The 25,382-nt window shown below is 49.9% G+C and overlaps 1 protein-coding gene across 2 annotated transcripts in view; it reads right to left on the bottom strand.

Moving 5' to 3' along the window:
• Positions 1 to 25,382, bottom strand: part of stim1 (stromal interaction molecule 1) — a 96,861-nt gene that overhangs the window by 12,839 nt on the left and 58,640 nt on the right. For both annotated transcript variants that reach the window (XM_033022186.1, XM_033022188.1), the window contains exons 3-5: positions 18,703 to 18,817; positions 14,419 to 14,530; positions 824 to 939 (exon numbers count right to left, since the gene is read on the bottom strand). In XM_033022186.1, coding sequence (XP_032878077.1) covers positions 824 to 939; positions 14,419 to 14,530; positions 18,703 to 18,817 — 343 coding nt within the window. The remainder of the gene's footprint in view (positions 1 to 823; positions 940 to 14,418; positions 14,531 to 18,702; positions 18,818 to 25,382) is intronic.

Below are 25,382 nucleotides of genomic sequence, written 5' to 3'. Positions count from 1 at the left end.
CCCGGGATGGCGGGACTGACGTATGATGAAAGAATGGGTCGACTGGGCTTGTATTCACTGGAATTTAGGATGAGAGGGGATCTTATCGAAACATATAAGATTCTTAGAGGATTGGACAGCGTATATGCAGGAAACATGTTCCCGATGTTGGGGGAGTCCAGTACCAGGGGTCACAGTTTAAGAATAAGGGGTAAACCATTTAGGACTGTGATGAGGAAAAACTTTTTCACACAGAGTGTTGTGAATCTGTAGAATTCTCTGCCACAGAAGGCAGTGGAGGCCAATTCACTGGATACTTTCAAGAGAGATTTGTCTCCTAGGGCTAACGGAATCAAGGGATATGGGGATAAAGCAGGAACAGGGTGATCAGCCATGATCATATTGAATGGCGGTGCTGGCTCGAAGGCCGAATGGCCTACTCCTGCACCTATTGTCTATGTTTCTATGTCTTGTACAGATGCAGCAACCAGAGGCTCATATGCATTGGCTTTCACTTCCAGGGGTGGGGGGAGATGGGGTGGGGGGAGGTGGGTGGGTGGGTGGTGAGGTTGGGGGTGGGTGGGTGGGTGGGTGAGGAGAGAGGGGGTGGGTGGGTGGGGAAGGAGGGAGGTGGGTGGGTGGTGAGGTTGGGGGTGGGTGGGTGGTGAGGTTGGGGTGGATGGGTGGGTGTACAGGGAGGTGGGGGTGGGTGGATGGGGGGAGGTTGGTGGGGTGTAGGTGGGTGGGGAGGGAGGGGGTGGGTGGGTGGGGAGGGAGGGGTTGGGTGGGGAGGGAGGGGGTGGGTTGCTGCCGAGGGAGGGGGTGGGGACGGAGCGTAACTTACACAGGGGTGGCCCGAAGAGCACGGTGTCGAGAGCTTTGAGCTGCAGCTTCTGGCGGTGACTGCGGTCGTTGACCTTCAGCAGAGAGCAGGCCAGGGTCAGATTATTCACGGCCAACCTGTCACATGAACACAAGACACACATCAGGGGCAAGGTGCGGCTCGTGAAGGCAGTCGCATTCAACGCTGACGCTATTACACACAAACTTTAACTACAGTTTAGTATATTGTCACGTGTACCAAGGTACAGTGAAAAGCTTTTGTCGCGTGCTATCCAGTCAGCGGAAAGACAATACATGATTACAATCGAGCCGTTCACAGTGTGCAGATACATGATAAAGGGAATAACGTTTAGTGCAAGGTAAAGCCAGCAAAGTGCGGTCAAGGATAGTCCGAGGGTCACCAATGAGGTAGATAGTAGTTCAGCACTCTGGTCTCTGCTCTCTGGTTGTGGTAGGATAACTTGAAAAGTACGTTAGGTTTTGAAGTACATCACATCAGTTTGAAGAAGGGTCTCGACACGAAACGTCACCTACTGCTTTTCTCCACCCGCTGAGTTTCTCCAGCATTTGTAGTCTACCCACAAAATATACTGGTGCCTTGATCAGGCGCTGTTTACTTCCCAGCCAGGACGGCCCAAAGCAAGATGATGAGGGGGGGGATCTCACTGAAACTTACCGAATACTACGAGGCCCGGATAGAGTGGATGTGGAGAGGATGTTTCCACTTGTGGGAGAGTCTCGGACCAGAGGGCACAGCCTCAGAATATATGGACTTATATATATTCCTTCAAAAAGGTGTCGAGGAGGAATTTCCTTGTCCAGAGGGTTGTGAATCAAAGGAATTTTATTGCCACAGACGGCTGTGGAGGCCAAGTCAATGGGAATTTTTATAACGGAGATTGATAGGTTCTTGATTAGTACGGGTGTCAAAGGTTATGGAGAGAAGGCAGGAGAATGGGGTCAGGAGGGAGAGATAGATCAAACATGATTGAATGGAGTAGACCAGATGGGCCGAATGGCCTAATTCTACACCTCTGTCAGAGACAGAGTGATACAGTGTGAAAACCGGTCCTTCAGCCCAACTTGCCCACACTGGCCAACATGTCCCAGTTACAGTAGCAATAGACAATAGACAATAGGTGCAAGAGTAGGCCATTCGGCCCTTCGAGCCAGCACTGCCATTCAATGTGATCATGGCTGATCATCCCCAATCAGTTCCCCGTTTCTGCCTTCTCCCCATAATCCCCTGACGCTGCTATTTTTTAAGAGCCCTATCTAGCTCCCTATTGAAAGCATCGAGAGGACCGGCCTCCACCGCCCTCTGAGGCAGAGAATTCCACAGACTCACCACTCTCTGTGAGAAAAAGTGTTTCCTCGTCTCCGTTCTAAATGGCTTACCCCTTATTCTTAAACTGTGGCCCCTGGTTCTGGACTCCCCCAAGATCGGGAACATGTTTCCTGCCTCTAGCGTGTCCAACCCCTGCACACAGCAGTAGTGAAAGCCCGGCATACCGCAGTAGTGAGCAGTGGTGCAAGCCCGGCACACAGCAGTAGTGAGCACTGGTGCAAGCCCGACACACAGCAGTAGTGAGCAGTGGTGCAAGCCCGGCACACAGCAGTAGTGAGCAGTGGTGCAAGCCCGACACACGGCAGTAGTGAGCAGTTGTGCAAGCCCGGCACACAGCAGTAGTGAGCAGTGGTGCAAGCCCGGCATACCGCAGTAGTGAGCAGTGGTGCAAGCCCGGCATACCGCAGTAGTGAGCAGTGGTGCAAGCCCGGCATACCGCAGTAGTGAGCAGTGGTGCAAGCCCGGCATACCGCAGTAGTGAGCAGTGGTGCAAGCCCGGCACACAGCAGTAGTGAGCAGTGGTGCAAGCCCGGCACACAGCAGTAGTGAGCAGTGGTGCAAGCCCGACACACAGCAGTAGTGAGCAGTGGTGCAAGCCCGGCACACAGCAGTAGTGGGCACTGGTGCAAGCCCGACACACAGCAGTAGTGAGCAGTGGTGCAAGCCCGGCACACAGCAGTAGTGAGCAGTGGTGCAAGCCCGGCTGTACAGTAACTAGGCTGCGTTCTCCAGCATGTCGGGAAGCACACTATATCATGTTGTGTAGAAGGCCCGACAACTACACAGAATCCAACATATCACACAGTGTGTCACCGCATGCAATGATTACTGGCTCATTCACAACACTGAAAAGCCAACTGTGGCTCGGCCCTGAGCAAAGTGAGACCTGCTGGGACAAGAAGAATTGAACAGCATTCCTGGGACTAAAAACACGAGATATGGGAAATATTCAGCGGGTCAGGCACTGCGCTGGAGAGATGGTCCAGTAATCGGGCAAATGGACCATCCTACCACAACCAGAGAGCGGCCCAGAACTACTATCCACCTCATCGGAGACCCTCGGACTATCTTTGAGCGGACTTTATTGGCTTTACCTTACACTAAACGTTATTCCCTTTATCATGTATCTGTACACTGTGAATGGCTCGATTGTAATCAGATACAGTATAGTCTTTCCGCTTAGTCACGAAGGTCTGAAGAAGGGTCACCCATTCCTTCGCTCCAGAGATGCTGTCCGTCCCGCTGAGTTACTCCAGCTTTGTGTGTCAATCTATAATCTTTCTGCTGGCTGGATAGCACACAACAAAAGCTTTCCACTGTACCTCAGCACACGTGACAATAAACTAAACGGAACAAACAGTTTCAGCCTGACAAACGTTCTATCAGAGCTCATGAGATATTCCCATTTCAGAGTGATAGTTAGATTGGATGGTCACAGGGAGAACGTGCAAACTCCACACAGACAGCAGCCGAGGCCAGGATCAAACCGTGGTCTCTGGCACTGTGAGGCAGTGGCTCTACCCACTGCGCAACTGTGCCACCCTAAGGTACGGTGGGCGGCATGGTTGCGCAGCGGTAGAGTTGCTGCCTCACGGCGCCAGAGACACAGGTTCCATCCTGACTACGTGTGCTATCTGTACGGGGTTTGTACGTTCTCCCCGTGACCTGCGTGGGTTTCCTCCGAGATCATCGGTTTCCTCCCACACTCCAAAGACGTGCAGGTTTGTAGGTTAATTGTCTTGGAATAAATGTAAATTGTCCCAAGTGTGTGTAGGATAGTGTTAGTGTGCGGGGATCGCTGGTCGGTGTGGGCTCGGTGGGCCGAAGGGCCTGTTTCCGTGCTGTATCTCTAAACTACACTACAGGAGGTATCCAGAACAAAGGGGCATGGTTTCAGAGTAAGTGATCACCCAGCTAATTCACAAATGAAGCGTTCTGCTTGCATGTTTGTGAATCTTTGGAATTTACCTCCCCCCCTAGATGGCAATGAAAACTGAATCAAAGCAGAACGGACAAGTCTTTGAGTGATTAAAGCATAAAGGGGAATGAGAGAGCAGGGTTATGTTGAGGGTGAGCCTGTGACAGCTGCGATTTAATTTTCCCTGCTCCTTCTCCTGTTTTTTAAAGTTAGACAATAGACAATAGGTGCAGGAGTAGGCCATTCGGCCCTTCGAGCCAGCACCGCCATTCAATGTGATCATGGCTGATCATCCCCAATCAGTACCCCGTTCCTGCCTACTCCCCATATCCCCTGACTCCGCTATTTTTAAGAGCCCTACCTAGCTCCCTCTTGAAAGCATCCAGGGAACCTGCCTCCACCGCCCTCTGAGGCAGAGAATTCCACAGACTCACCACTCTCTGTGAGAAAAAGTGTTCCCTCGTCTCCGTTCTAAATGGCTTACTCCTTATTCTTAAACTGCGGCCCCTGGTTCTGGTTTCCCCAACATCGGGAACATGTTTCCTGCCTCTAGTGGGTCTGTAAGCCAGTTATTTTAGTTTTACAGAGACAGTGCGGAAGCAGGCCCTTCGGCCCGCCGTGTCCGCGCCGACCAGCGATCCCCACACACTAACGCTATCCTACACACACTAGGGACGATTTACAACTATAGCAAGCTAATTAACCTACAAACCTGGAGTGTGGGAGGAAACCGGAGCACCCGGAGAAAACCCACGCAGGTCACGGGGAGAACGTGCAAACTCTGTACAGACAGCGCCCGTAGTCAGGATGGAACCCGGGTCTCTGGTGCTGTGAGGCAGCAACTCTACCGCTGCGCCACCGTGCCTTGTGGGGGAACAGACAGTGCGATGGGGAGAGGGCGTAAGGGGGAGGAATATCTCATGGGAGAAATAGGAAGTGATAAAATCAATCAGATAGTCACACAGCATGGAAACAGGCCCTTCGGCCCAACTCGTCCATGCTGACCAACATGTCCCATCTACACTAGCCCCACCTGCCTGTGTTTGGCCAACATCCTTCTAAACCTATCCTATCCACCTACCTATCCAAATGAATTTTAAATATTGTTATATTATATCGGGTGGGCGGCGCGACCGACGTTGCAGCGGCCTCTGCAGTCTGTCTGTGTATGTCTTGGTTTTTTTTGTCCCGTTGAGGGTTTAGTTTGTAGTGGGTTTTTAAATGTGTATGTGAGGGGGGTGGGGGAAACTTTTAAATCTCTTCCCTGCATGGAGACCCGACCTTTTACCTGTCGGGTCTCCGTTGCCGTTGGGGCCTAGCGCCGTGGAGCGGCCTCCAACCGGAACGACCTGGAGGCTCAAGTCACGGAGCCTGCGGAGCTGTGGACTTACCATCGTGGAGCTGGCCAGCTTCGGATCGTGGAGAGCTGCGGGGGCGCGCTGCTGCGACCCGACTCCGGTGGATGGTGACACCGGGAGCCCGCGGGTCCCCGCTGGGAGACCGCTTTGCGGGGCACCGGCAACGGCGACTTCTCCCGCTCAAATTGCGGGGTTCTGAGTGACCTGGAGCGGGGCCTTACAACGCCCGACGCGGCTGTAAATTGCCGCGGACTTGCTAGCGCCCGCCGGGGGCTCCAACATCAAGACCCGGGGCAGGGCCCTACATCGCCCCGCGTGGCTTTGAGTGGCCGCGGACTTGCTAGCGCCCGCCGGGGCCTTTGACCTCGACTTCGGGAGAGGAATGGAGAGCAGGGGAGAGACAAGACTTTGCCTTCCATCACAGTGAGGAGGAGATTCACTGTAATGGATGTTTGTGTGAATTGTGTTGGTGTGTGTCTTGGTGTCTATGACTGCAGAAACCAAATTTCATTTGAACCACACTCCACAGACTTGCAGGTTTGTAGGTTAATTGGCTTGGTGTAAATGTAAATTGTCCCTGGTGTGTGTAGGATAGTGTTAATGTGTGGGGATCGCTGGTTGGCGAGGACACGGTGGGCTCAAGGGTCTGTTTCCGCGCTGTATCTCGAAACTAAACTACCTGCCTCAAGTACCTCCTCTGGCAGCTCGTCCCATACACCCACCTTCTGAATCATCTCTCTGAAGGCCAGTCACAGGGCTATAACTGATAGAGAGGCCCCATAGCAGAAGTGTCCACATCGCGGGGGGGGGGGGGGCTGGAAACTGGAAGTATCCTGAGCTAATTCTGCCACCACCACAAGTGATGGCTCCCTCTGATTGTCGCCAGAAGCTTGCGTCCTTTACAGGACGGACGATGACAGAAAGGTCAACATTTGAAACATGGAAGATGGACACAAAAGAAGAAGACTGATAGAGAATGGGGTAAAGAAAGTGGGAGGGGATCGGGGGGGGGGGGGGGGGGGGGGGGAGCATAGACACAGGAAAGTTGGACTTCAGGAAGATGGAGGGAATGTGGGAAGAGGTATTTGAGGGTTTAAGAAGGAGCTGCAGATGCTGGAAAATCGAAGGTAGACAGAAATGCTGGAGAAACTCAGCGTGCAGCAGCATCTATGGAGCGACGGAAATAGGCAACGTTTCGGGGCGAAACCCTTCTTCAGACTGGTATTTGAGGGATTTGATTGGGAAGAAGGCATGGTGGTGTCACCTAAGGATTTAATGAGGACCAATACAAATACCTGTTGTTGTTGTTGAGAAAATCTCATTCTTATCGCCTTTGTGAAGCGGTATGCCGTTAAATCAGGGGGTTTAGGTCAGTGAATATTCTCTTGTTAGAACACAGAACATGACAGCACACGAATGGGCCCTTCGGCCCACAATGTCCGTGCCGAACACGATGTTAAATTAAACTAATCTCCTCTACCTGCACGCGATCCATATCCCTCCACTCCCTGTATATCCATGTGCCCGTCTAAAAGCCTCTTAAACACCACTGTCGTATGTGCCTCCACCGCCACCCCTGGCAGCGCGTTCCAGGCACCCACCACCCTCTGTGTAAAACACTTGCCCCCGCACATCCCCTTTAAACTTTACCCCTCTCACCTTAAAGCTGTGCCCTCTACTGTTGGACATCTCCACCCTGGGGACAAGGTTCTGACTGTCTACCCTATCTACGCCTCTCGTCATTTAATAAACTTCCATCAGGTCTCCCCTCAACCTCTGACGTTCCAGAGAAAACAATCCAAGTCTGTCCAGCCTCTCCCTGTAGCTGTAATCAGGGCGGCATCCTGGCAAACCTGTTCTGCTCAGAATTCTAACACCGAGAAAGTTATGCTCACAATGAATGGTATTATTTCAAACTCTGAGAGGAATGCCTCCATGAAATGTCCGTGATCTGGAGCAGGTGGGAACGGTTCTAAAAACTACTAAAACTAAGGAGCTGATTGTGGACTTTAGAAGGGCACAACAACCGAGGATGTACACGCCACTGGAGACTACTGTGGATAGGGTGAGCTGCTTTAAATACCAGGGAGTCCACATCACAGAGGATCTGACATGGACAACACACGCTGCCGCACTGGTGGGTAAGGCAAGGCAGCGCCTTTACCACATCAGGCAGCTGAGGAGATTCACAGTCTCTCTGAGGATCCTTCAATCCTTCTACTCTGGGGCTGTAGAAAGCATCTTGTCCGGCAACATCACAATCTGGTTTGGGAACAGCTCTGCCCAGGATAGGAAGGCTCTGCAGAGAGTATTGCGTTCGGCCGAACGCACCATGGGAAATACACTCACCCCCCCTGCAGGACCTATACACCAGGAGGGGCAGATCCAGTGCCAGCAACATTATGGGGGACCCCTACCACCCCAGCAACGGACTGTTCCAGCTGCTACGGTCAGGCAAGCGCCTCCACTGTCACGCCGTAAAAACAGAGAGGATGAGACGGAGTTTCTTCCCACAGGCCATCGGGACTGTAAACTCTAATCTCACCAGAGACTAATTCACTGTTGTGTCTTTTAAAAATGTAAATACTGGTTCTGTTCTGTTCTGTTATTTTGCACAATCCCGCAGGCATTGCCACTTTCATTTCACTGCACATCTTGTATGTGCATGTGACAAGTCAAGTTGATTTGACTTATTAAATGAGACTTTCAACTAGATGCTGCCACATCACAGCCAAGCAAACACTGAAGTACATTCATTTAATAACAACATTCCAATGCCCACGCAGAACCTTCTAGACAGCTAAGACATTGATGAGGCCGCATTTAGAGTATTGTGTTCAGTTCTGGTCACCATGTTAGAAGAAAGATGGAAAGAGTGTGGAAAGGATTTGCGAGGATTACGAGGGCCTGAGCTACAGGGAGAGGTTGAGTAGGCTGGGTCTCTATTCCTTGGAGCGCAGGAGGATGCGGGGGTTATCGTATAGAGGTATACAAAATCACGAGAAGAATAGATCAGGTAAATGCACAAAGAGTCTTTTGCCCAGAGTAGACGAATCGAGGACATAGGTTTAAGGTGAGAGTGGAAAGATTGAATGGGAATCTGAGGGGTCTTTTTTTTTTACTCAAAGAGTGGTGGGTGAATGGTAGTTGAGGCAGGTACCATCACAACGTTTAAGCAACATTTAAACAGGTACGTGGATAGGGCAGGTTTGGAGGGATATGGGCCAAAAGCGGGCAGGTGGGATTGGTGGAGATGAGACGTGTTGTTCGGCGTGGGCAAGTTGGGCCCATGTTTCCGTGTTGTGTGACACTATGTATTTTAAACAACGGTAACGGTGACTATAAGACTGCTGTAAAACACTCAGCAAGAAAAACGAATGGAAGAACGCTACGGTTGTAAAATCCAGGATCTTGAGGGGCATAATAATGAGCCTGGTAGAGGGTGGTGAATCCCTGGAACTCTGCACCAGGGGTCCAGCAGGAAGCTGCCTGCAGGTTAGTTTGTTTGTTACGTTATGTTCACACCTGTCATGCTGCTGCAAGGAAGAGTTCCACTGCTCCGTTTCAGTACAGGTGTCATTAAACTCTTAAAGATAGCGGTGTCAGGCGATATGGGGAGAAGGCAGGAACGGGGTACTAATTGGGGATGATCAGCCATGATCACATTGAATGGCGGTGCTGTCTCGAAGGGCCAAATGGCCTACTCCTGCACCTATTGTCTATTGTCTAAACAGTGGTGCAGTGGTATGCAGAGAATTTAGGGGACTAGGTGAATTGCTGAGACTCTGAAGAAGGGTCTCGACCTGAAACATCACCCATTCCTTCTCTCCAGAGATGCTGCCTGTCTCGCTCAGTTACTCTAGCATTTTGTGTCTACCTTCGATTTAAACCAGCATCTGCAGTTCCTTCCTACACATTCTATACTACAGGAGTCAGCCTGTTGTTTTGTGCTTCAGGGTGAGGGGGTGATTGGGTGTTATCTCCCTGTTCAGAGGGAGGGGAAGATTAGGTAGGTGGGAGTACTGTGGCCAGGCAGTGGAAACGTTTCATAGAAACATAGAAATTAGGTGCAGGAGTAGGCCATTCGGCCCTTCGAGCCTGCACCGCCATTCAATATGATCATGGCTGATCATCCAACTCAGTATCCCGTACCTGCCTTCTCTCCATACCCTCTGATCCCCTTAGCCACAAGGGCCACATCTAACTCCCTCTTAAATATAGCCAATGAACTGGCCTCGACTACCCTCTGTGGCAGAGAGTTCCAGAGATTCACCACTCTCTGTGTGAAAAAAGTTCTTCTCATCTCGGTTTTAAATGATTTCCCCCTTATCCTTAAGCTGTGACCCCTTGTCCTGGACTTCCCCAACATCGGAGGCAATCTTCCTGCATCTAACCTGTCCAACCCCTTAAGAATTTTGTAAGTTTCTATAAGATCCCCTCTCAATCTCCTAAATTCTAGAGAGTATAAACCAAGTCTATCCAGTCTTTCTTCATACGACAGTCCTGACATCCCAGGAATCAGTCTGGTGAACCTTCTCTGCACTCCCTCTATGGCAAGAATGTCCTTCCTCAGATTTGGAGACCAAAACGGTACGCAATACTCCAGGTGTGGTCTCACCAAGACCCTGTACAACTGCAGTAGAACCTCCCTGCTCCTATACTCAAATCCTTTTGCTATGAAAGCTAACATACCATTCGCTTTCTTCACTGCCTGCTGCACCTGCATGCCCATTCAATATGATCTATCGAGTTCATCTTGTTAATCCTGAATAAACTGAAGGAGAGCTTGCTGCCTCTATAAAGGCTGCTGGATTTGCTACATCGGTGACGACATGTCAAACGCATTCACCAGCCGTCCTGCGATCAAGAACCGCACTGTGTAAATAAATAGGTTGTGCTTCCTTTAATTTCATGACAGATTTTCACTTAGAAAGAATCATATTTGGTCTAAAAAAATGCACTAATGTTCTCAGCTACACCAGACTGCTTTGAAGTGTTGGGTAGTATAAACAACGACAGCAGTTTGCTCATTCCCTGCATTTTTATTTGTAATCTCTGCCTCAATCAGTCCACAGCCTTTACATGTGGATCACGAGCACACAGCTGTGTTTTAGGTGGACCAAAATGCTGGAGAAACTCAGCGGGACAGGCAGCATCTATGGAGCAAAGGAACAGGTGACGTTTCGGGTCGAGACCGCACTGTGTAAGTTACGAGATTGATCCCTGGGATGGCGGCACTGTCATATGAGGAAAGATTGAAAAGACTAGGCTTGTATTCACTGGAGTTTAGAAGGATGAGGGGGATCTTATAGAAACATATAAAATTATAAAAGGACTGGTAGGCGGCGCGACTCTCGTCAGCAGCGGCCTCTGCAGTCCGTCTGCGTTTTTATTATTTTATGTCTATGTTTTAATGTAGTTTTTGTTATTTTTGTTGGGGTATGTGTGTGGGGTGGGGTGGGAGGGAGGGGGTAACTTTTAAATCTCTCCCTGCACGGGAGACCCGACCTTTTTTTTGTCGGGTCTCCGTTGTCGTTGGGGCTGCAACGAGGAGCGGCCTCCAACAGGAAGACCGGGGGCTCCAGTGCCGACTACTCACCTCACCGTCGCGGAGCTGGCCGAGTCCGGAGCGGGTGGAGCTGTGGTGGACGCTGCTGCGGCCCGACCCCCGGAGATTCGGTGGCTGCAACTGCGGGTTTGGCGGACGGCACCGGGAGCCCGCGGGTCCCTGGAGGGAGACCACTTTTCAGGGCTCCCGCAACGGCAACTTCTCCCGCCCGAGTTGCGGGGTTGAAGAGCTCCTGGAGCGGGGTCTACAGCACCGCCCCGCGCGGCTTGGAATGGCCGCGGGAGTTTGCGAGCGCACGCCGGGGGCTCTAACACCAAGACCCGGTGTGCGACCTTGCATCACCCGGCGTGGCTTAAATGACCGCGGGACAATCGCCATCGCCCGCCGGGGGCTTTGACTTTGACTCTGACATCGGGGGGGAGAGTGCAGTGGAGAGAAAAGTTTTTTTGGCCTTCCATCACAGCGATGTGATGGATGTTTATGTAAAATATGTTGTGTCTTGGGTCTATTTGTTTGTAATGTAGGGCTGCAGAAACGACATTTCGTTTGGACCTCAAGGGGTCCAAATGACAATAAATTGAATTGAATTGAATTGAATTGAAAAAAAAGCTAGATGCCGGAAAAATTTTCCCAATGTTGGGCGAGTCCAGAACTAGGGGCCCCAGTCTTAGTATAAAGGGGAGGTCATTTAAGACTGAGGTGAGAAAAAACTTTTTCACCCATAGAGTTGTGAATTTATGGAATTCCCTGGCCAAGTCACTGGATGGATTTAAGAGAGAGTTAGATAAAGCTCTAGGGGCTAGTGGAGTCAAGGGATATGGGGAGAAGGCAGGCACGGGTTATTGATAGGGGACGATCAGCCATGATCACAATGAATGGCGGTGCTGGCTGGAAGGGCCGAATGGCCTCCTCCTGCACCTATTTTCTATGTTTCTCTGTTTCTATGAGATCCTTCTTCAGACTGATGTGGGGGTGCAGGGGGGGGAGAAGAAAGGAAGAGGCGGAGACAGTGGGCTGTGGGAGAGCTGGGAAGGGGAGGGGAAAGATGGAGAAAGCAGGGACTACCTGAGATTGGAGAAGTCAATGTTCATACCGCTGGGGTGTAAACTACCCAAATGAAACATGAGGTGCTGCTCCTCCAATTTACGGTGGTCATGGAGGAGGCCCAGGACAGAAAGGTCGGATTCAGAATGGGAGGGAGAGTTGAAGTGCCACCGGGAGATCAGGTTGGTTAGTTTAGTTTGGTTTGGAGATACAACGTGGAAACAGGCCCTTCGGCTCACCGAGTCCACGCCCGACCACATATTAACACCATCCTACACACATACACACACTAGGGACAATTTACATTTACCAAGCCAATTAACCTACAAACCTGCACGTCTTTGGAGTGTGGGAGGAAACCGAAGATCTCTGAGAAAACCCACGCAGGTCACGGGGAGAACGTACAAACTCCGTACAGACAGCGCCCGTAGTCATGATCGCTCCTGAGTCTTTGGCGCTGTAAAACAGCAACTCTAGGGCTGTGCCACTGTGCCACTGATCCAGCAGGCCAGTAAAGACAGAGTAGAAACCGGGACAAGGGGGAAGAAAAGGGGTATTTTTCTCTTCAGCAAACACAGAGTGCTGGAGGAACTCAGAGGGTCAGGCAGCATCTGTGGAGGGAATGGACAGGCGATGTTTGGGCTTGTGTGGGACGGAAGGACCTGTCTGTTCATTCCCTCCACAGATGCTGCCTGACCCACTGTGGTCCTCCTGCACTTTGTGTCTATCTTTGGACAAGTATAAAAACGGACACAGGCTCACAGCACCAAGTCTTGCTATGGTGCAAGAGACTGCTTCATTGAAGATCATTTCACAGCCATTGTTCAAGATGGCTGTGAACATGGAACATGGAACATGAAGTCAGCATGGATTTACAAAAGGTAAATCATGTCTGACGAATCTTATAGAATTTTTCGAGGATGTAACTAGTAGCGTGGATAGGGGAGAACCAGTGGATGTGGTGTATCTGGACTTCCAGAAGGCTTTCGACAAGGTCCCACATAAGAGATTAGTTTACAAACTTAAAGCACACGGCATTGGGGGTTCAGTATTGATGTGGATAGAGAACTGGCTGGCAAACAGGAAGCAAAGAGTAGGAGTAAACGGGTCCTTTTCACAATGGCAGGCAGTGACTAGTAGGGTACCGCAAGGCTCAGTGCTGGGACCCCAGCTATTTACAATATATATTAATGATCTGGATGAGGGAATTGAAGGCAATATCTCCAAGTTTGCGGATGACACTAAGCTGGGGGGCAGTGTTAGCTGTGAGGAGGATGCTAGGAGACTGCAAGGTGACTTGGATAGGCTGGGTGAGTGGGCAAATGTTTGGCAGATGCAGTATAATGTGGATAAATGTGAGGTTATCCATTTTGGTGGCAAAAACAGGAAAGCAGACTATTATCTAAATGGTGGCCGATTAGGAAAAGGGGAGATGCAGCGAGACCTGGGTGCCATGGTACACCAGTCATTGAAAGTAGGCATGCAGGTGCAGCAGGCAGTGAAGAAAGCGAATGGTATGTTAGCTTTCATAGCAAAATGATTTGAGTATAGGAGCAGGGAGGTTCTACTGCAGTTGTACAGGGTCTTGGTGAGACCACACCTGGAGTATTGCGTACAGTTTTGGTCTCCAAATCTGAGGAAGGACATTATTGCCATAGAGGGAGTGCAGAGAAGGTTCACCAGACTGATTCCTGGGATGTCAGGACTGTCTTATGAAGAAATACTGGATAGACTTGGTTTATACTCTCTAGAATTTAGGAGATTGAGAGGGGATCTTATAGAAACTTACAAAATTCTTAAGGGGTTGGACAGGCTAGATGCAGGAAGATTGCTCCCGATGTTGGGGAAGTCCAGGACAAGGGGTCACAGCTTAAGGATAAGGGGGAAATCCTTTAAAACCGAGATCAGAAGAACTTTTTTCACACAGAGAGTGGTGAATCTCTGGAACTCCCTGCCACAGAGGGTAGTCGAGGCCAGTTCATTGGCTATATTTAAGAGGGAGTTAGATGTGGCCCTTGTGGCTAAGGGGATCAGAGGGTATGGAGAGAAGGCAGGTACGGGATACTGAGTTGGATGATCAGCCATGATCATATTGAATGGCGGTGCAGGCTCGAAGGGCCGAATGGCCTACTCCTGCACCTAATTTCTATGTTTCTAAGATGGGATCAAGTTTTCAATGGCTTCTAATTCATCCATGTTTGTGGCTGGAGGCTGATGTCAGGGTGGGAGGGTGGACCGGTACACAGTGGCAGGGTGGATCACCAGTACACAGTGGCAGGGTGGATCACCAGTACACAGTGGCAGGGTGGACAGGTACACTGTGGCAGGGTGGACTGTGGCAGGGTGGACAGGTACACACCTTGGCATGTCGTGTCCATTGATGTTGAGTTTTCTGAAGTGTTCCTCGTACTGGGGCAACTCCACGTAGTTGATGAGCCACTCAATCACCTCCTCTCCCGTCCAGTTGAACACTGAGGGAACAGGAAAACACCATTATTGCCTTTCGACAATGCACAATAGGTGCAGGAGTAGGCCATTTGGCCCTTCGAGCCAGCACCGCCATTCAATGTGATCATGGCTGATCATCCACAATCAGTACCTCGTACCTGCCTTCTCCCTGACTCCGCTATTTAGCTCTCTCTTGAAAGCATCCAGAGAACCGGCCTCCACCGCCCTCTGTGGCAGAGAATTCCACCACTCACCACTCCCTGTGAGAAAAAGTCTTTCCTCGTCTCCGTTCTAAATGGCTTACTCGTTATTCTTAAACTGCACTTTACACTTTGGAGATACAGTGCAGAAACTGGCCCTCAGGCCCACCGAGGTTGCACCAACCAGCCATTACCACTGACACCAGCGCTGTCCTACATTCACCAGGGACAATTTTACTGTCCTATAAACCTGCATGTCTTTGGAGTGTGGGAGGAAACCAGAGCACCCAGTGAAAACCCACGTGGTCGCAGGGAAAAGGTACAATCTTCGTGTAGACAGCATCCGACTGAGGTCAGGATCAAACCAGGTCTCTGGCGGTGGAAGGCAGGACAGAGCCTTTTACCCAAAGTAGGGGAATCAAAGACCAGAGGACATAGGTTTAAGTTGAGAGGGGAAAGATTTAATAGGATCCTAAGGGACAAAGTTTTCACACAGAGGGTGGTGGGTGTATGGAACGAGCTGCCAGAGGAGGTAGTTCAGGCAGGTACTATAACAACACTTAAAAGATACGTGGACAGCAAATGGATTGGAAAGGATCAGCGGGATATGGACCAAACGGGGGCAGGTGGGGTTGGCATGAATGGGGCATCTTATATGGCATGGGCAAGTTGGGCCGAAGGGCCTGTGTACGTGCTGTAGGGCCGTGATGAGGGAAGGTGGTAGTGATAGGGGACTTGTAGTCAGGGCAACTGAGCAGCATCTCTGTGGCTGTAAGTCAGCAAGTCCCAGATGGAAGGTACACAAAATTGCTGGGGAAACTCAGCGGGTGCAGCAGCATCTATGGAGCGAAGGAAATAGGCGACGTTTCGGGCCGAAACCCTTCTTCAGACTGTCCCAGATGGAGTTGCTTTCCCGGTGTCAGGATCACTGGTGGGAGATGAGGGGGGGTTGTTTGTATAGATCATAAGTGATAGCAGCAGAATGAGGCTATTCCGCCCATCAAGTCTACTCTGCCATCCAATCATGGCTAATCTATCTCTCCCTCTCAACCCCATTCTCCTGCTTTCTCCCCACAACCGCTGACACCCGCACTAATCAAGAATCTATCTATCTCTGCCCTAAAAATATCCACTGACTTGGCCTCCACAGCCGTCTGTGGCAAAGAATTCCACAGATTCACCACCCTCTGACTAAGGAAATTCCTCCTCATCTCCTTCCTAAAAGTATGTCCTTTAATTCTGAGGCTCCTAGACTCTCCCACTAGTGGAAACATCCTCTCCACATCCACTCTATCCAGGCCATTCACTATTCTGTATGTTTCAATGAGGTACCCCCTCATCCTTCTAAACTCCTGCGAGTACAGGCCCAGTGCCGACAAACGCTCATCATAGGTTAACCCACTCATTCCTGGGATCATTCTGGTAAACCTCCTCTGGACCCTCTCCAGAGCCAACACGTCCTTCCTCAGATACGGGGCCCACAATTGCTCACAATATTCCAAATGCGGCCTGACCTGAAAAGAGTCTTTATTCCCGCTACCAAAATGCATGACTCCACACTTTGCTACGCTGTATTCCATCAGCCACTTCTCTGCCCACTCTCCCAACCTGTCCAAGTCCTTCTGCAGAGTCCCTGCATTCTCTACACTGCCTGCCCCTCCACCTATCTTCCTATTAGCTAAAATTGGAGAATTCACGGAGGGTGGTGGGGTATGAAACGAGTTGCCAGAGGAGGTGGTTGAGGCAGGGACAGTAACAATGTGTAACAGGCATTTGGACAGGTTGGTGGACAGGACAGTCTTAGAGAGATACGCATCAAATGTGGGCAAATGGGCCGAGCCTAGATTGGGCATCTTGCTTGGCATGGATGAGATGGGCTGAAGGGCCTGTGTCCGTACTGTGTGACTCTACGAGCCAGTACGGGACACAAATGTCCCAGGGTAGTACAGGAACTGCTCTGCCCAGGACAAGAAGGCTCTGCAGTGAGTAGTGCATTCGGCCGAACGCACTATGGGAACTACACTCACCCCACTGCAGGAACTATACATCAGAAGGTGCAGATCCAGAGCCAACAAGATCATGGGAGACCCCTTCCACCCCTGCAACGGACTCCGTTGCCATGCTGTGAGAACGGAGAGGATGAGAAGGAGTTTCTTCCCAGAGGCCATTAGAACTGTAAACTCCTATCTCACCAGGGACTACCTTTACTGAACCATTTTACTGTCTTTTTAAAAATGCTGTTTTTTTCCCTTTTCTTCCCTCCCTCCCACAATTATGTAATATGTGAATATGTGATTCTGTTCCATTCTGTTTGTAGTTTGTTTGGTTGTTTGTTTGTTTGTCTTTTTGCACAAAGTCCGCGAGCATTGCCACTTTTCATTTCACTGCACATCTCGTATGTGTATGTGACGAATAAACTTGACTTGACTTGATTTGTGAAACAATGTCCCAGGGTAGTACAGGAGAATGTCCCAGGATAGTACAGGAGAATGTCCCAGGGTAGTACAGGAGAATGTCCCAGGGTAGTACAGGAGAATGTCCAGGATAGTACAGGAGAATGTCCCAGGGTAGTACAGGAGAATGTCCCAGGGTAGTACAGGAGAACCACGTCCCAGGGTAGTACAGGAGAATGTCCCAGGGTAGTACAGGAGAACCACGTCCCAGGGTAGTACAGGAGAATGTCCCAGGGTAGTACAGGAGAACCACGTCCCAGGGTAGTACAGGAGAATGTCCCAGGGTAGTACAGGAGAATGTCCCAGGGTAGTACAGGAGAATGTCCCAGGGTAGTACAGGAGAATGTCCCAGGGTAGTACAGGAGAATGTCCCAGGGTAGTACAGGAGAACCACGTCCCAGGGTAGTACAGGAGAATGTCCCAGGGTAGTACAGGAGAATGTCCCAGGGTAGTACAGGAGAATGTCCCAGGGTAGTACAGGAGAATGTCCCAGGGTAGTACAGGAGAATGTCCCAGGGTAGTACAGGAGAATGTCCCAGGGTAGTACAGGGAACAATGTCCCAGGGTAGTACAGGAGAATGTCCCAGGGTGGTACAGGAGAATGTCCCAGGGTGGTACAGGAGAATGTCCCAGGGTAGTACAGGAGAATGTCCCAGGGTAGTACAGGAGAATGTCCCAGGGTGGTACAGGAGAATGTCCCAGGGTAGTACAGGAGAATGTCCCAGGGTGGTACAGGAGAATGTCCCAGGGTAGTACAGGAGAACCACGTCCCAGGGTAGTACAGGAGAATGTCCCAGGGTAGTACAGGAGAATGTCCCAGGGTAGTACAGGAGAATGTCCCAGGGTAGTACAGGAGAATGTCCCAGGGTGGTACAGGAGAATGTCCCAGGGTGGTACAGGAGAATGTCCCAGGGTGGTACAGGAGAATGTCCCAGGGTAGTACAGGAGAATGTCCCAGGGTGGTACAGGAGAATGTCCCAGGGTAGTACAGGAGAATGTCCCAGGGTGGTACAGGAGAATGTCCCAGGGTAGTACAGGAGAATGTCCCAGGGTGGTACAGGAGAATGTCCCAGGGTAGTACAGGGAACAATGTCCCAGGGTAGTACAGGAGAATGTCCCAGGGTAGTACAGGGAACAATGTCCCAGGGTAGTACAGGAGAATGTCCCAGGGTGGTACAGGAGAATGTCCCAGGGTGGTACAGGAGAATGTCCCAGGGTGGTACAGGAGAATGTCCCAGGGTAGTACAGGGAACAATGTCCCAGGGTAGTACAGGAGAATGTCCCAGGGTAGTACAGGAGAATGTCCCAGGGTGGTACAGGAGAATGTCCCAGGGTAGTACAGGGAACAATGTCCCAGGGTAGTACAGGAGAATGTCCCAGGGTAGTACAGGAGAACCACGTCCCAGGGTAGTACAGGAGAATGTCCCAGGGTAGTACAGGATAATGTCCCAGGGTGGTACAGGAGAATGTCCCAGGGTAGTACAGGGAACAATGTCCCAGGGTAGTACAGGAGAATGTCCAGGATAGTGGGCCCACATTTACCTTCAGAACTCTTCCATGATTTCCACAGGTCCTCCACACTGATCAGCTTGTCGCCCCCATGGAAGGTGCTGTGTTTGGCCGCCGCATCTTGGTAGTTCAGGTCTTCACGTAAAAACTGTGGAGACAAAGCTTCAGTTCAGTTTATTGTCACATGTACCGAGGTACAGTGAAAAGCTTTTGTTAGAGTCATAGAGTTATAGAGTGATCCAGTATAGAAACAGGCCCTTCGGCCCAACTTGCCCACACCAGCCAACATGTCCCAGCTACACCAGTCCCACCTGCCTGCGCTTGGTCCATATCCCTCAAAACCTGTCCTATCCATGTACCTGTCTAACTGTTTCTTAAATGAGGGGATAGTCCCAGCCTCAACTACCTCCTCTGGCAGCTTGTTCCATACACCCACCACCCTCTGTGTGAAAATGTTACCCCTCGGATTCCTATTAAATCTTTTCCTCTTCAACTTGAACCTATGTCCTCTGGTCCTCGATTCCCCTACTCTGGGCAAGAGACTGTGTGCATCTACCCGATCTATTTCTCTCATGATTTTATACACCTCCATAAGATCAGCCCTCATCCTCCTGTGCTCCATGGAATCCATGGAGTCCCAGTCTACTCAACCTCTCCCTGTAGCTCACAACCTCTAGTCCTGGCAACATCCTCGTAAATCTTTTCTGAAAACCTTTCCAGTTTGACAATATCTTTCCTATAACATGGTTGCGTGCCAACCAGTCAGTGGAAAGACAATACATGATTATAATCGAGCCATTTACAGTGTATAAATACATGATAAGGGTATAATGTTTCGTGCAAGATAAAGCCAGCAAAGTCCGATCATGGATAGTCCAAGGGTCGTCAATTAGGTAGACCTACATCCTACTCTGGTTGTGGTAGGATGGTTCAGTTGCCTGATAACAGCCGGGAAGAAACTGTCTCTGAATCTGGAGGTGTCTGTTTTTACACTTGTACCTGTACCTCATGTATGATGGGAGAGGGGAGGAGGGAGAGGGGAGAGGGGAGAAGAGGGGTAGGTCAGGTGTAGAGGGAGGTGGTTTGCTTTAACACCTTGATGAAGCATGCACATGCCACCTCACCTCCAGGGCCAGCCTGGAGTTGAAGGGCCCGGATACCCGACCTCCCTCCTCCCAGCAGATGGACACACGACCCAATATCACCCTCTGAAAGATGTTGAGGCAATGGCACAGACAAACGTGGATCTAAAGTGTCTCTTCCCTCAGTCACTGCACACCCACCTGAAAGTTCAAGTTCAAGTTCGTGTTTACTGTCACTTAACCAACTAAAGTACACTGAAATTTGAGTTATCACACAGCCACACTAAGTGAAAAGCAACGATACCATTTAACACAATTCAACATAAACATCCACCACAGTGGAATCCACATTCCTCACTGTGATGGAAGGCAATAAAGTTCAGTCATCTTCCTCCTTTGTTCACCCATGGTGGTCAGAGCGTTTGATCCTCAGCAGTCGCCGCTGCCGACGGTCCGATGTTCAAGCCCTCGCGTCGGGATGATGGAAACTCCGGCGTCGGGACGGATCGGAACACTCCGCAGCATGGAGCTCCCGAGTCGGCCTCTTCTTACCGGAGACCGTGGCTTCACGGTGTTAAAGTGCACAGGCTCCGCGGCTGGAGCGCTTTAGTTGGCGATCCTCGGCAATGTATCGCCCCTCCGCGCTTGAAGCTCCGGGCCAGGCCCTAGGAAAGGCCGCACTGCTCCACATTGTTAGGCCGCAGGGGGGGACGGAGATGCGACACGGGGAAAAAAGCGCATCTCCGTCGAGGTAAGTGGCTGAAAATAGTTTCCCCGATCCCCCCCCCCCCCCCCCCCCCACGTAAAATATACCAAGAAACACTAAAACATACCCTTAAGACTCAAAATAACAAAAGCAGAGATGGGACAGGACAGGCTGTTGGCGAGGCAGCCATTACTGGCGCCATTGGTGCCACCCAGTTGGTTACTGCATGCCCTAATCAGCATCAGTTTAGTTTATTGTCATATGCGCGGCACGGTGGCGCAGCGGTAGAGTTGCTGCCTCACAGCGCCAGAGACCCGGATTCCATCCCGGCTACAGATGCTGTCTGTACGGAGTTTGCACGTTCTCCCCGTGACCTGCGTGGGTTTTCTCCGAGATCTTCGATTTCCTCCCACACTCCAAAGACGTACAGGTTTGTAAGTAAATTGGCTTGGGTATATACGTAAAAATTGTCCCTGGAGTGTATAGTTATATTGTTAATGTGTGGGGATCGCTGGTCAGCGCGGAGTCGATGGGCCGAAGGGCTTGTTTCCATGCTGTAACTCTAAACTAAAGTAAACTAATGTACCGAGATACAGTGAGAAGCTGTTACCTGGCACTGCACCATCCTCTCACCAACTAGACCTCGGACTATCTTTAATCAGGTGACCCTCGGACTATCTTTAATCAGACTTCACTGGCTTTAACCTGCACTTTCATAGCAAAAGGATTGGAGTATAGGAGCAGGGAGATTCTACTGCAGTTGTACAGGGTCTTGGTGAGACCACACCTGGAGTATTGTGTACAGTTTTGGTCTCCTAATCTGAGGAAGGACATTCTTGCCATAGAGGGAGTACAGAGAAGGTTCACCAGACTGATTCCTGGGATGGCAGGACTTTCATATGAAGAAAGACTGGATAGACTCGGCTTGTACTCGCTAGAATTTAGAAGATTGAGGGGGGATCTTATAGAAACTTACAAAATTCTTAAGGGGTTGGACAGGCTAGATGCAGGAAGATTGTTCCCAATGTTGGGGAAGTCCAGAACAAGGGGTCACAGTTTGAGGATAAGAGGGAAGTTTTTTAGGACCGAGATGAGAAAAAAAAATTTCACACAGAGAGTGGTGAATCTGTGGAATTCTCTGCCACAGAAGGTAGTTGAGGCCAGTTCATTGGCTATATTTAAGAGGGAGTTAGATGTGGCCCTTGTGACTAAAGGGATCAGGGGATATGGAGTGAAGGCAGGTACAGGATACTGAGTTGGATGATCAGCCATGATCATATTGAATGGCGGTGCAGGCTCGAAGGGCCGAATGGCCTACTCCTGCACCTATTTTCTATGTTTCTATGTTTCTAAACTTTATTCCCTTTATCATGTGTCTGTACAGTGTGGACGGTTTCAATGTAATCGTGTATAGTATTCTCGCTGGCTGGATAGCACGCAACAACAAGCTTTCCACTGTACCTCGGGACACGTGACAATGAACTAAACTAAATAAATGAGCAATCCAAATTCTGTTCATCGGTACAAATACTCACTACTCGTGTGTATTCACTACTCTGAGGCACAGTGCTCGCTGCTGCAGCCATATGAACACCTGCAAACAAGCCTGGCTATAGACATCACTCCCGTCACCTTGCCCTTCTGGTGAAGAAGGAAGTGTTCCCGTCCCTGGCAGAGGAGTGATGGGGGGAAGAGGAGGTTCAGGAGGCCAAGCTGCTGTGGCACGGCCAGGCTGTGAGCATGCAGCTTCCACAGGACCACAGTCGAGGGTCCTTCCTCTGCTGGACATGGGGGGCAGGGTGTGGTGGAGACGCCCCTCAAAATAAGGGAAGGGATTCCACGCCAGTGGGCCACCTAGAAACATAGAAAATAGGTGCAGGGGTAGGCCATTCGGCCCTTCGAGCCTGCACTGTGACCCCTTGTTCTGGACTTCCCCAACATCGGGAACAATCTTCCTGCATCTAGCCTGTCCAACCCCATAAGAATTTTGTACGTTTCTATAAGATCCCCCCTCAATCTTCTAAATTCTAGCGAGTACAAGCCGAGTCTATCCAGTCTTTCATCATATGAAAGTCCTGATCACATCACATGATGGCAAGGGTGGGAGATAAATTTGTGATAAATTTGTGAAATTTGAGCAATGTATGTAAACAGTATTGTATAGCCTCTGAAAAATGTCAGATGAATCTTTTGCATGGTTCATGTATTGTATATATTTATTACCTGAATAAAGTCTATTTTATAAATATTTTAAAAAGGTGTAACATGAATTCACGTACAGTACTTGGATAGCAAAACTTTGGAGGGATGTTTCCATTGGTAGGAGAGCCTAGGACTAGTGGTCATAGAATTAAAGGACGCTCTTTTAGGAAGATGAGGAGGAATTTCTTTATTCAGAGGGTGGTGAATCTGTGGAATTCTTTGCCACAGAAGGCTGTGGAGGCCACAAGTCAGTGGATATATTTAAGGTAGAGATAGATAGATTCTTGATTAGCACGGGTGTCAGGGGTTACGGGAGAGAAGGCAGGAGAATGGGGTTCGGAGGGAGAGATAGATCAGCCATGATTGAATGGGCCGAATGGTCTAATTCTACTCCTATTCCTTATGACGGTGCGGGAGTAGGCCATTCAGCCCTTTGAGCCAGCGCCGCCATTCAACATGATCGTGGGTGATCATCTAAAATCAGTACCCCATTCCTGCTTTTTCCCCATATCCCTTGATTCTCTTAGCCCCAAGAGCTAAATGGGCCAACCGCAGGCAGGTGCGATTAGCATAGATGGTTTGGCCTGGCCGAGTTGTGTAGAAGGGCCTGTGCCCATGTTGTATGACTCTAAAGCTCTCAGATGGATGAAGGGATCCTATGGTTTTATTCGTGTAGGAAGGAACTGCATATGAGGAAAGATTGAAAAGACTAGGCTTGTATTCACTGGAGTTTAGAAGGATGAGGGGGATCTTATAGAAACATATAAAATTATAAAAGGACTGGACAAGCTAGATGCAGGAAAAATGTTCCCAATGTTGGGCGAGTCCAGAATCAGGGGCCACAGTCTTAGAATAAAGGGGACGTCATTTAAGACTGAGGTGAGAAAAATCTTATTCACTCAGAGAGTTGTGAATTTGTGGAAATCCCTGCCACAGAGGGCAGTGGAGGCCAAATCATTGGATGGATTTAAGAGAGAGTTAGGTAGAGCTCTAGGGGCTGGTGGAATCAAGGGATATGGGGAGAAGGCAGGCACGGGTTATTGATTGGGGACGATCAGCCATGATCGCAATGAATGGCAGTGCTGGCTCGAAGGGCCAAATGGCCACCTCCTGCACCTATTTTCTATGTTTCTACGCTGGTTTAAACCAAAGATAGACACACAATGCTGGAGTCACTCAGCGGGACAGGCAGCATCTCTGGAGAGAAGGAATGGATGACGTTTTGGGTCGAGGCCCTTCTTCAGTCTGAAGTTACACTGAGTTACTCCAGCATTTTGTGCCTATTTATGTTTTTTTCCTGTGCATTTGTGTCTTCGTTGGGTAACACGGTGGCGCAGCGTTAGAGTTGCTGCCTCACAGCACCAGATCCTGGCTGCGGGCGCTGTCTGTACAGAGTTTTACGTTGTCCCTGTGACTTGTGTGGGTTTTCTCCGGGTGCTCCGGTTTCCTCCCACACTTAGGTTAATTGGCTTTGGTAAAATTGTAAAATTGTCCCTAGTGTGTAGGATGATGCAAGTGTGCGGGGATCGCTGGTCGGCGTGGACTCGGTGGGCCGAAGGGCCTGTTTCCGCGCTGTAGCTCGAAACTAAACCAAAGAAAGAAAACTCGCTGCTACACAATGAACCACAGTGACTCAATCAGGAGGCAAATCAGTAACCTCAAACTCAGAGCTGCCATGTTCTGTCAGAACATTTCAGTATTCTAGTACCTGAAAATCAGTATTTTGCTGAGGAAATTAGTATTTCTACCTGGTGCCATTTTGCTGAAAAAAATATTTTTTATGTGCGGTCATACCCATGTAAGAGTACAAGAATAATGGATGGGATTTATATAGCGCCTTTCTAATACTCAAGGCGCTTTACATCGCATTATTCATTCACTCCTCAGTCACACTCGGTGGTGGTAAGCTACTTCTGTAGCCACAGCTGCCCTGGGGCAGACTGACGGAAGCGTGGCTGCCAATCTGCGCCTACGGCCCCTCCGACCACCACCAATCACTCACACACATTCACACACAGGCAAAGGTGGGTGAAGTGTCTTGCCCAAGGACACAACGACAGTATGCACTCCAAGCGGGATTCGAACCGGCTACCTTCCGATCGCCAGCCGAACACTTAGCCCATTGTGCCATCTGTCGTCCCGAATGTTTATTGTGTGTGTGTAAATCAGTTTATTGTGTATTATATGTCATTGCTGCTTTATTGCATCTCTCGCTCTCTGTGTTGGCTGCAGCCATCCTCTACTTCAGTAAGGGAAACAAGAAAGAACGAGATACAGAGATACCCCAACCCAAGCACCGCGGCAGACCAACGCCCACAAAAACAATCATCCAGACCTTGAAACACAAAACACCAATAGATTTAATCTGTTACAATCCCCAGAGGTACAGCATGACCCCCCACATCCCTGCATTTTCCAAGCAGCAAGTTCCCGTCAACCCCACCGGGCCGGTAGCATGGCAAGGAAACAGGAAGTCGGGCCGATCTCGGCTGCTACCACCTGCCCCGCTACACCTCGTTGTTCCGATTATCTATGGTCAATTTTGCGTTGTTAAATAGGGACTTTGAAAAAAATCCATATTTAACAACGCAAAACTGTACATCCGTATTCTTATCGCATTTCCGTACAAAATACGGAAAATCCGTACTACTTGGCAGCTCTGCAAACTACTTAAAACAAGAGGCACATTGTTATTGTCTGTGGGGGAAATCAGTTCAGTTTAT

This window comes from Amblyraja radiata, chromosome 6, assembly GCF_010909765.2.
Source record: "Amblyraja radiata isolate CabotCenter1 chromosome 6, sAmbRad1.1.pri, whole genome shotgun sequence".
Taxonomy (NCBI): domain Eukaryota; kingdom Metazoa; phylum Chordata; class Chondrichthyes; order Rajiformes; family Rajidae; genus Amblyraja; species Amblyraja radiata.
This window is presented reverse-complemented; position numbering and strand designations above follow the sequence as displayed.